Source organism: Chlamydotis macqueenii, chromosome 14 (genome assembly GCF_036417535.1).
Source record: "Chlamydotis macqueenii isolate bChlMac1 chromosome 14, bChlMac1.mat, whole genome shotgun sequence".
Taxonomy (NCBI): domain Eukaryota; kingdom Metazoa; phylum Chordata; class Aves; order Otidiformes; family Otididae; genus Chlamydotis; species Chlamydotis macqueenii.
In genome coordinates this window covers 12,522,618-12,533,840 of record NC_141569.1, presented here as the reverse complement: position 1 = coordinate 12,533,840, position 11,223 = coordinate 12,522,618, and the positions used below count along the sequence as shown (strand labels likewise).

The window sequence follows — 11,223 nt, the reverse complement described above, 5'->3', positions numbered from 1 at the left end:
TGGCTTCCTGCTTACAAGAGTAGGGGGCTGGAGAGCTCTTAGCTGGTCCCATGCTGTGAGTAAAGTACATCCTTGCCTGCAGGGAGAGAGCTGAGGATACAAATCCGTGCTTCGGAAAGGCGGATTACAGAAGGCGGTAACGTTTTCATGAGAGAACTGCTTTCTCGTGGCGTTTGGGTTGTTGAGTTTATCAGTGTTCACAGTTGCTTTGAAATTAAATTTTATTTGTTCACAAATCAGATGTGTTAGCAGGAAGAGAGGAAACTAAGGAAAATGGGAATAGCTGGGTTAAGCCAGCCAAGGGTCCTGCTCACCTTTCTGCATGCCGTGATCAATCCCACTAGCTCAAAAGAAACCGCAGCAAAGCGGTGATGATGATATTACCTCCCAAAATCCAGCTTGCACCAATTTATGCTGATGATGAGCTTGAAATTCTCATTTCTCAGGATGGGAAGGTTCCAGGATCATGCCAGTGCCGGGACTGCTCCAGCACTGGTGTCCCCGTAGCTGCAGGTGGACCCAGCTGTGGCCCTGCCTGGGACCCCTCACTCCTTCTTGTAGGATGCAAACCGCGGGCGTGCTCGTGGCCAGCAGAAACTGAGCCATTTTCTGCCATTCAGCCACTTATAAATGCAGCAGGTTGGCAAATCTACAAAGAAGCTGAAACGTTACCAGCAACCCACTACTCACTGCTCATTAACCGCTTCATAGCTCTGTGAATGCTTTAGATTGAGCTTCGTTTTTATATTTTCATGGGTGCTTCTGGTTTTTTTTGGCTCTGCCGGACCCAGGGTCGTGCCAGACTCACTGGAAATCCCTGCTTCCCTCCCCTGGTTTAATTCCCCCAGGCTTTTTAACGGGTGTGCAGGCAGATGTAACCTGAAGGACAGTGCATGCTGCCAGCGCTTGTAAAAATGGTTACCGCTTGTGAATGGGATGGAGCCGCTCGATTTCCTGCTGCCATGTTTGCAGCCACAGCACAAAGGCGTTAGGGAGCTGTGTTTGCTGCAGGAGGTGTTGACAGCGGGGGCTGCTGAATCCCTCCAACCGGCTGTGTGGGCTGTGCTACCTGGCCTGCCCTGGCCATCAGCTTCTTGTAAATATAATAGCAGTGTATACAGTCCTGGAAAAATCAGTAGTTGGTATAATGAGGCATTACGCTGAGACACAGACACAGTCTCCATACAGTATATAAACATGCTTGCTGCATTGTACGCGTCCTGACCATCCCACATAGGGAATGTGGGGTTGTGTTTTTTGGGTTTTTTTTTGCATTGAAGTCTTAGCAACCGGCTTGTACAGCTGAATATGGTAAAAGCTTTATAGGGAGAGCAAATGTTGCTTGTGGTGAAACAAAAAAAAAAAAAAAGAAGGGGGAAGGAACCAGGCCATATTCAGGCTTTTTGCCTTAGAGACTGTCCTCTGACATTTTGAGAGACCCTTCTCTGACAATTCTGGTCAGAATTGTTTTTCACTCTCTTAGACACCATCTCAGCTGTCACACTGGAGTTAGGTTGGCTGGGAGCCTGGACCTAGACTTGGGCTGCATGCAAGTTCTTTTTTTGTCTCTAAGTATACTCCTCTTTTGTTAGCTCTTTATTTTTCTAAGGGGGTTCTGGCACAGGCAGTGTTTTCTGTCTATTATATCTTTCTCTGATCTACTTTATGGGCTAAACCCCTCCCTGCCTTCTGTCAGGTGAGCTCAGACAGGTCTAGGCGATGGCCAACAACAGGCTCAAAAACATGGAAATGAAACTGCTCCTTGTTTTGCTTCTTTTGCTGCTGAATCTGTTCCGAAGCATCCCTGACAACTTCCTGAGCTCCCAAAACAACCTAGGGGCCTTCTCCACATGCTCCTAAGTACGGATGGCTGTCCCTGAGACCTGGGCACAGGGTGGGACACTGGGGCTATGCAGGACACCAGGAATTCTGCCCCACACTGTAAATCCCAGCCTGCCTGCATTCCCAGCCCCAAAACCTGCCTGTTTGGCCCCAAAGCAAAGGTGAGGCAAACCTCAGTGGTGCCTTCGGCAGCTGCTGCGCATGAGAACAGCAAAACTTCCTGAGAGGTGGTGAGATCGGGGTTTTGCTCTGGCTCTCCACGGGGGTGGAAGCGGCTGCCCGCGCTGGGGAGCGAGCTGTGCCATGCAGCAGCTTGTACCTTCAGCTCTTTTGTCTTAAAATACCCACTGGTGTCATTTTTTACATCCTACAGTCTTTACCCCAAGCTGTGTATCTCACCCTTAAATGGAGTTATATTTTTAATTGCTGGCAGAGTATTATTATTAGACGCAAGGCTGCTGCTAATGCGCGGTGTAGCTCTGCGGAGAGCTCGAAGAACCTACCTCATCTTGCAGACAGGCAGGGATGAATCATCCTGCTCATCTGCAGCCAATGCACGTCCTAAAACGTGTCTTCTCCCCATCAGGCTTATTGCCGGGACCCCCGCTCAAGGGAAAAGCCCGCTTGAAAGCTGCTCTCCAGCCCTGTTATTCAGCTGAGAGGCAAGGCAGTGCTGTCAGGTGGGCGGTTGTGCGGCAGCACCGTCCGCTCGCTGCCCATACGGCGAAACATCAGCCCTGTCATGGGGAAAATCTGAGCAACTGCTCCACAACTGGGGACTGATGGTTGCCCATCTCAGGGGACCATGGCACATGCACAGACTGAAAACCTCGCTCCTAGCTGTGGGGCAGCAAAGAGGCTTCTACAAATGAGCGTGGATTCATGACCCCACTGAAATTGAGATACGTAGTTCCCCGCTAGCTTGGGTGAGCCACTGGTTTGCTGACTGCAGAGAAACACCAGGGAAAAGGAGCCTACAGGGAGGCCATCTCGGGGTGCGAGGAGCCATCCTGGGGCCGCCTGGCCCACCCCTGCAGCAAGGCGCTTCTGGGGTGGTTGTCTGAGGATGGAGATACAAACCTCAGCAGGGTACTCAAAAGCAGTTCTCATAACAGGAATTGGCATTCAAGGAGCTTTGAAAGTAGGCTTCTGTCTGCCTGAAGAATTTTTAAATTCTAGCCTGTACTTATTCAGGGCGATTTTATTTAGTTTTGATGGGAGAGAAAGTTCACACATGTTGTGAATGAATGCACTACAGAGCCTCCCAGGTAGCCTTTCTGCAGAGAATAACATTAAAAGGTTTTTTTCCCCACCTACCAGGACCAGAAGGTGAAATTATATTTCACAGAAAGCAGGGGACTTTCTAACTGTGTCTTCTTTCTGCTAGCTCTTTTGAAGGGCACCGAGGAATTACAGCAGGCAATGAGCTGCTGGAGCAGAGCAGTGGGGCTGTAACCAAATGAGGGACAATTAATTAATTAATTAAAACAGTGCATCACTCCGCTGAAATTCTGTATCTGAGAGCAAAAGAAAATACTTTCCCAACTCTTAGCAAATTACTTCACTTTAGAACTCATAGGAACTCAAATGACGTGTTGAAGTCGGTCGCGAGGACCTGAGTCAGACCTGGAGGACAAGTGAAGCCGTCAGCTGCCTGTACTGCAATTGCGGGGAGCAGCAGTGTCAGAGGACAGACAACTTTTTGTCCTATTCTGCGACTTCAGCGCTTGCTCCCTTTCACCCCAAGCTCTCCGGTCCACGCAGGGGGGCTCCTGCCATATCGGCAGGGAAGCGAGCTCCCTGCTGCGGGGGGCTGCAGTGTGCCTCTGGCACGCAGCGTTCGCACAAGAAGCGAAGTCAGCCTGGCACGGCCCATTTGGGATACAGTGTTATGTGTTTTCTTATCCGTGTTTAAGAAAGATCTTTTGGTAAGCATGAGGCAGGGGTTTATCTGTGTTTTGCTTGGAAGGGGCAGTACAGGCTAGAATCTTTTGAAAATGGGCTTTTTACTGTTTACTGAGGCTGCAGCCCTTCTCTGCTGGGCTGAGTCACGGTGCCAACACTTCAGTTGCAGAGCCCGAGCCGAGCATGTGGTGTCTCAGCTGAATCTGATTTTCAGTATATTTTTTGCAGATCACACAAGTGAATTAATTCCCCCTACTTCTGTTTCCCTCACACCAAATGGATCCTATAAATGTTCCAGTCATAAAACATTGCAGCAGTTTCCACATTTCCAAGATTACACTGATAAGAGTACATTCCTGGAAATCACTTTCTATTTTCTGCTGCTAAAAAATCTGGGGGGGGGGGGCAGAGCCCTGGTTACTGTTCTCCCTAGGCCAGGGTTAGATACTTGCTCTTTTCACAGTCCCATGGGGATGTCTGTTAAGTACAGAGGCTGATGATTTTTTACAAGATGCAAAAAGGATCTTTTCTGTGTCTCTTCCAACTGCCCTTAAGCTCAGATGCTGCAGTTCCTACTTTTCTTAACAAGCCTCATTTAAAGCAAGTGCCCATCGGGAAAAAAAAAAATGTCTGGTTATAAAGCTTTTCGGTTTAGTAGAGAAGAATTTGATTTTGAAGAGGCAAAGGGCTAGTGAAGTGAAATATTTGATTGGAAATGTATGGGAGAGTAAATTACCTCAGAAATGAAAGTGCTATTGCTACATAGCAGGATAATAAACCTTGTGACATGACAATATGTTGAGATTAGAATACGTCTGACTATGTGAGAAGAAAAGCAATCTCCTCTTTGCCACAAGAAGTAGAAGAAATGGGAGTTGTCATGGGTATTATTATTTCTCCTTTCCCTTAAAATTATTTGAAGTGATGGAATTTAATACTGTGATAAGAGAATTACTTACAGGTCTGGTGAATGTTCCTGTCTAACTGTCATTGTGCTTCTAATTTCTCAGCCTCTCAACATTGCCTACAGCCACATCTATAGCTCCTACCGCAATTTTGTGGGGCCTCCTCATTTCAAGACGATCTGCAGGCTTCTTGGCTATCAAGGGATTGCAGTGGTCATGGAAGAGCTGTTGAAGATCGTCAAGAGCCTGGTAATTCTGAGCCTGAGCTTGGTGATGGAGAAACCTCGATGGCTTGAGAGGGGCAGGTTGGACACTCAGCGTGGGCTTTGGGTTCAGGGTGTTCACATCTGGGCACCTTTGTGTCCCATGATCCACACTGAAACATTTGTGTTAATGGTCTGATTTTCACTGTTGCTGAGGAATCCCACTCATTCCCGTGGGATGATGGAGTATTTCCACCATCCTGAAGTGTTAACTGTGATCAGCCGCCTACAACTCTGGGTGGTGGAGTTGGCAGACTGCTTTGCTAAAAGTCACTGGGAAGTCTCCCTGGGTGAGACATGGCACTCATGGTCCCTCAGCACTGCCCGTGCTGCAGTCTGGGAGACGTTCAAGACGTGCTCGTGCTCAGCAACAGCACAAGAGCGCTCTGTCTCACCGCCTTGTGAAACCGCTGGAGAGCTGCAGGAAGGTAAGGTAGCAAAACTGATGAAACCAACTTTTTGAGTCTTTGTAAGAAAATTCCAGCTATGGGTGAGTCGTTATTCAAGCCATACTGTCCATTTCCATTAGGTATTCTGAAGCCAGGCTGCCAGTAGCCCTATTTGCTTTCCAGTTCTCTCTTCTTTTTCAGAAGAGAAATGCGATGTCTGCAGGAAAATGATCCCATGTGCTCCCTGAGGGCACTGACAATACTGACCATTAAGAAGGAAGGAAGGAAGTGTGCAAAAATGTATAATTTTTCAGGTTATGCTTTTCTAGTAAAATTCTTGCTTTACTGGAAGGAGATTTTCATTCATTATAAATATTTAAAATCTGTTTTTGCTGCAATGATGCCATTTTGAACTTGGCCAACAAAGCAGTGTAAAACTGAAAATCTCAAGCATATACCCAGTTTCGCTACTGTAAAGCCACCATAGTTACTGAAGATGTGATTTGTGTCACTTAGTTGAAAATGCTGTAGCTGGTATGCGAGTTCAGACAGCATTCAGCACAAAGACGAAGATTTTATGTTTGACTAAGTAGTGTTTAGATACATTATAATCCCATATAATGTATCTACAGGATGCAGATGTGTAACAAATGACAGCAAGGGCTTTTAACCAAGAAATATACTTTGCTCTTGTCCATATTAGTGCAGAACATCAGATCTGCAGAAACTTGTTCTACATGCTTGTAAATTCTTTTTTTAACTCTGAGTATCCAGTGATCATTCCTCAGGTGGAAGGAGCATTTCCTGTGCTGGGGAATGACTCCTTCAGCAGCTCTTGTGAAATGCTTTTTGGGTTAGGAGCACAATCCCAGCTGGATCCAAGACTGAGCCGTGTTTGGATTTCAGCTGCAAACAATGCAAACACAGCAAGCTGTATTTTGAAGTCAAAAATCCATGCAGCTGTGATTTATTATTCAGGAGGAAGCTGTAAAAGCACTTTAACTCCATACACTTGGGCTGAATTTTATACTTGAGTGAAATCCAAATTAAGCAAGTTCTTTTCGGACTCCAGCTGATGTTTCATACCATACTGTCAGATGTGGACCCATCCACAACCAGCCTCTTTCACAACCGATGTCATGAGAAGTCTTCATTCCAGTTTAACCTCCCTTTGTCTCTGACAGCTACAAGGCACCATCCTGCAGTATGTGAAGACCCTGATCGAAGTAATGCCCAAGATATGCCGCTTGCCAAGACATGAATATGGCTCTCCAGGTGGGTGCTACAGATAGATGCGTGAGCAAGAGCTCACCCACGTGTTGGTACAGCATTTTCTCAGGCACACACTAGCAACTAAACAAGTGCAACATGCAGCCAAGTTCGCTGAGACACACTTTCAGCTGCTTTGCCATTGACACTGGAACATGTATAGAAAAGTTTTCCAAGAAATCTCCTGTTGGAAATTCCCTGTGAACACACAGATGGCTGATAAGGGGATGTCTCCTGGTTTGTTTTCAGGATTTTGTAAGCTTTTGTTGTTGTGGGTTCACTGATATTTTTCAAAAGCTCTTAGTTGATGCAAAGATTTTCTGCAGCATGACTGCAGCCTGCCGTTGAGCTGGATGGGGAAGCTCTGGCTGGTGTACATGAGCCAGCACCAGGACATCCCTCACAGTCTTGAATCTCTTTTTTCCTCTGATGAGGAAATCCAAGAATTTCATACGAATTACTCCCTATTTCCCAAGGGTTCCTGAAAGCAGGATAAGACACTCGTGGTGTTTCTCCCCAGTTCCAGTCTCCGTCTATGCATTTAGCAATTACAGCTTGCAATTTGTGATTAAGGAAATATCAGGCACTGATTGTCTTTTTATCTGAGTTACCGGAGGGTGATTCTGCTGTCACTTTTCTGACTGTCCTTCCTTGTCTTTTAAGGAATCCTGGAGTTTTTCCACCATCAGCTGAAGGACATCATTGAGTATGCAGAGCTGAAGACCGATGTGTTCCAGAGCCTCAGAGAAGTGGGCAATGCCGTTCTCTTCTGCCTCCTTATTGAGCAGGCTTTGGTAAGGCAAAACCCCCTGCACCAACAGATCGTACTTGAAATTGCCACCTCAAGAGTATAAGTGGAAGTGGGTTCTCCAGCAGAAGAGTTTGGGAAATGTTACTTTCCAACTTCTCATGTGCTCAGGGGCTGTGCTGTTTGGGGTCTGTGGGCATATCCATGGGGACAGTGTGTACTGGCACGTGGTCACTAACATCTGGGATTGCTGAAGGAGAATCTGAATACTGGAAGATCTAGTTCTAATTCTTGGACCCAAAGCTACCCCACGTTCATCCTTCTCAGAAATAAAACCAACTGAGCTTATTTCTAGATTGTAAGCTCTTTGGGGCAGGGATAAATATTTTTTTTTATATACATATTTGTACAGTGAGAAGTAGATTTGAGCCTTCTGCTCTTTTAGGGTGCCAGTGCAATGAAAAAAAGCTAACTGATTCTAATGGTGATAAGGATAAAGCAATCCAAAAGGAAGGAAATCTCAGAAGAGCTGATGATATATTTCCTATGACTTAACTTCCCTGAAAACTTAGCTGGAGTGATGACTTGGAATTGTCCCTTGCAGAAGTCTCAGCCTCTCAGCTCATGTGATGCCTTTCTGGTGTGGGGCAAAGGCTATGGTGGAGTGCCACACACAAACTTAGCTTCTAGTTTTTCACACAATAAATTTACTTCATAATGAATTTCTCTCACAGTGTGGCCTAAAGCCATTATGTTCAACAACACAATTTTACATTAAAAATGCATATTTCATGTCTTAATGGTTTAGGTAAGATTGTTTCACTTTTTCCAGAAATATTTCAGAAAGACTTCCCTAGCATAAGATGGGATTTCCAAGCAAAGCCAGAAAGTCTTATTCAGAGCAAAACCAGAAGAAAGTTCAAAGATTCCAAGTTTTATCCAACCATAGAACACAGGGAAAACTGAAAATCTCTGCATGTCCTCAAAATGGATATTTCTGCCTTTGCCTTTGCATTTTAACCCCAGATAAAGAGACTTCTAGTTCCCGATAGGATGTATCAAACAGATTCAATGAGCAGTAGTTGTGTAAGATTAAGAAAACTATAGAGATGTGTATCACCTAGCAGCTTGGCTTTATTTAATAGAACTACCAGAGTTGCCAACTATGTCCTGGCAGTTTCTGTTCCTTTTGTGGCTTCTTCACTGCTTTCTGCTGTTCTTAGATGTACCGCATTTGCCTTTTCTGTCCCATCTTTAAATGAACGCTTAAGGGACACATGGTAGTTTATTTTAGAAATCCTTCATTTCGATGCAAAAATGTTCCTGCATTCCCAGGAGCTGTAGGTCAGCAGTATACTGGTATTTATAATAGCAGGAAACAAAGAAAAGATGATGGTGAGAATCTGGGTGTCTCTTTAGGAAGGCTGCCCATCAAAGTCCACATCTGCCCACTTCCCGTGCGAGCCAAAGTCTCTCCCTGTCTGATCCCCATTTTTTTCCACACAGAAATAGATTCAGAATATAAAGCCATTTTACATGCAGAGGGCACTGGTTCTCGCTCGCTGGAAGGTGTCAGATGCGTGGAGCCATCATGTAACAAGGTTTCCGCTCTGATAGAGCTCTTATGCAGCAGGAGCAATTTCTTTTACAGTGCTGTTATCTCCATAGCTGTCAGAATGATCTACGGCTGGTGGTATTTGCTGGCAGAGACTGCTCTAGTGAAGATGAGCAGCCTGCTCCATTCTATCCCATTTTTACTGTTTGAATTTGAAGAGTGAGGGGTTGCTTGAGACTAAATTTCTCAGCAGAATTCTTACTCACAGGTAATGGGCCTTGGGGAGGAGACCTATTAATAACATGACTAATTTTGGGACAGATATCAGGTGAATGCAGGCTGCAAATGGTAAAAATACTCTCCTTATCAGAGGGAAACAGCAGTGAAAGAACATTTATCTAGGAAAGAATAGTGTTTTGCAAACAAAATAACCAAGGTGACAGGCACACTCCGTTAGCATCAGCATCTCTCTGCCCATGGAGGCACCGTGGGCTGTTCCGGTCCCTCCAGCACTGTGTCACAAACTGCACTCCCACAAACTCGCTCTCATCCCAGCATCCACGCGCAAGTACAGCCTCCTGCAGCTCCATGCTACACTGTCCTCTCCCTTTTGGCTGGAAGGTGGGGTATCCACCCGTGCATCCCAAACAGACCCAGCCGAGCCATTCCATCTGGCCCCCAAATATCTTTTGCTGCACTGTCATGACCTGCTTTCCAGTGTGTCTAAATCTCTACAATAAGCTCAGAACTGAAAGCATGTCCTTGAAGTAGACTTTTGTAGGAGCAAACTAATGCCTTGTTGTGACGCAATGCCTCTGTGTTAAACAGCTTTGGTTTCCTTGCTGCTGTTTCCCATTGCAGAGTTGTATACAATGTATTGTCAGCCATCGCTCCTCAGTCTCCACCTGCCTATTTCTAGGTTTCTCCTCCTTGTGCATTTGTGTTTGGGATTATTTTTTTCTCAAGTGCATCGGCATGCATTCTCTCAGGTGGCATCTCATGATGTTATTCCTCTCTGGACTTCTGTATTATTCTCCCTGGTGCCTACACCACTGGGATTCTGGTCTGATAGCCCTGGCTGAGAACACCATATGAACAACCAAATCATTTCAGACCAACGTATTACGTACCTATTTGCAGTAGAGCTATGCATCAGTATATTTTACATGTAAACATCCTAGAATAACTAAGCCAAAGGGTAATTTCCACCTGGGCACTCTCTGTAAAAATAAACAGCAGGAAGTCATCAGGGTGAGATGAAGTGGAAACATCCATGTTCTTTATCCCCTTTCACTTGCAGTGTTAGTAAGTGGGACAGAAGAAAAATATAAAGCGCTGGCCTTGTACAGGCAGGAAGTACCTTATTTGAGTTATGGAAACTTCCTGGCTTAAGTTGAGAGGCATTTCTTCCAGTTTTAGTTCATTTAGGTTCAAACCGTTGGAGTCACTACTGAGCTGGGTTGGATTTGAATAGGTGGCGTAGACATGAATGGGTCGCCGTAGTGTTGCCCAGGCCCCTGAGCCGTACACTCAACCCCTGCAGGTATTTTTTAACTTACTTTATCTTTCTTTCTTCCTGCCTCAGTCCCAGGAAGAAGTTTGTGATTTGCTGCATGCTGCTCCCTTCCAAAATATTTTGCCCAGGGTCTACATCAAAGGTAAGAGGCTGAGAGAGAAGCAGTGGACAGACTCAGAGGTCTCTGCCCAGAAGCTGTTTCTCTCCTATTTCTGCAGAGGATTAGTTCTGGCCCTGCTTCACCCTTGAAATAGATAAGTGGGTACAGCTGAAAGTCAGGTGGAAACAAATGCCAAGGGTTTATTTTCTGTAGCCTAGTTAGAGACCAAAACCTTAGTCAGTTTAGAGGTTCCCTAAGGTTTTAAAGCCGTTTCACAGCCCCTTTGGAGAGTGACAGCATGAAATGTCCATCTCACCAGGAGTGATCAGTAACAGGGACATGCTTTTGGACATGTGTGATGAAGCTGCCGCCGAGACTGCAATCGCACATCCCTCCCTTCTCTGCATCTCTGGTTGCCTCATTTGCTGTTGGTTTGGCTCACTGATCCAAAGTCTCGTTGGATGGTTGCTGGGGGGCAGCTCTGAGCAAACTCGGCGGAAATTGCGGGTCTCCACTTCCTCCTCTCATTTCACTGTTTGCTGCTCGCTTGACAGAAGGAGAACGCTTGGAGGTGCGCATGAAGCGTCTCGAAGCCAAGTATGCCCCACTTCACCTGGTTCCCTTAATAGAGAGGCTGGGCACTCCGCAGGTAAGGACTTCATTGAAAGGGATGGCTGTTGAAAATTCATAGCAGTCCCCAGATGGCCTGTTTGGCCTTGGGAAAGTAATCC

General features: G+C 45.9%; 1 protein-coding gene across 4 annotated transcripts in view; it reads left to right on the top strand.

Annotated features, from left to right (window-relative positions):
• The window catches only part of CYFIP2 (cytoplasmic FMR1 interacting protein 2), a 55,075-nt gene that overhangs the window by 34,421 nt on the left and 9,431 nt on the right, over positions 1–11,223 (top strand). For 3 of the 4 annotated variants that reach the window (XM_086758663.1, XM_086758664.1, XM_086758662.1), the window contains 5 exons: positions 4,758–4,901; positions 6,489–6,579; positions 7,237–7,367; positions 10,462–10,534; positions 11,047–11,141. In XM_086758663.1, coding sequence (XP_086614789.1) covers positions 4,758–4,901; positions 6,489–6,579; positions 7,237–7,367; positions 10,462–10,534; positions 11,047–11,141 — 534 coding nt within the window. The remainder of the gene's footprint in view (positions 1–4,757; positions 4,902–6,488; positions 6,580–7,236; positions 7,368–10,461; positions 10,535–11,046; positions 11,142–11,223) is intronic. The other variant, XM_086758665.1, reaches the window with a different exon arrangement.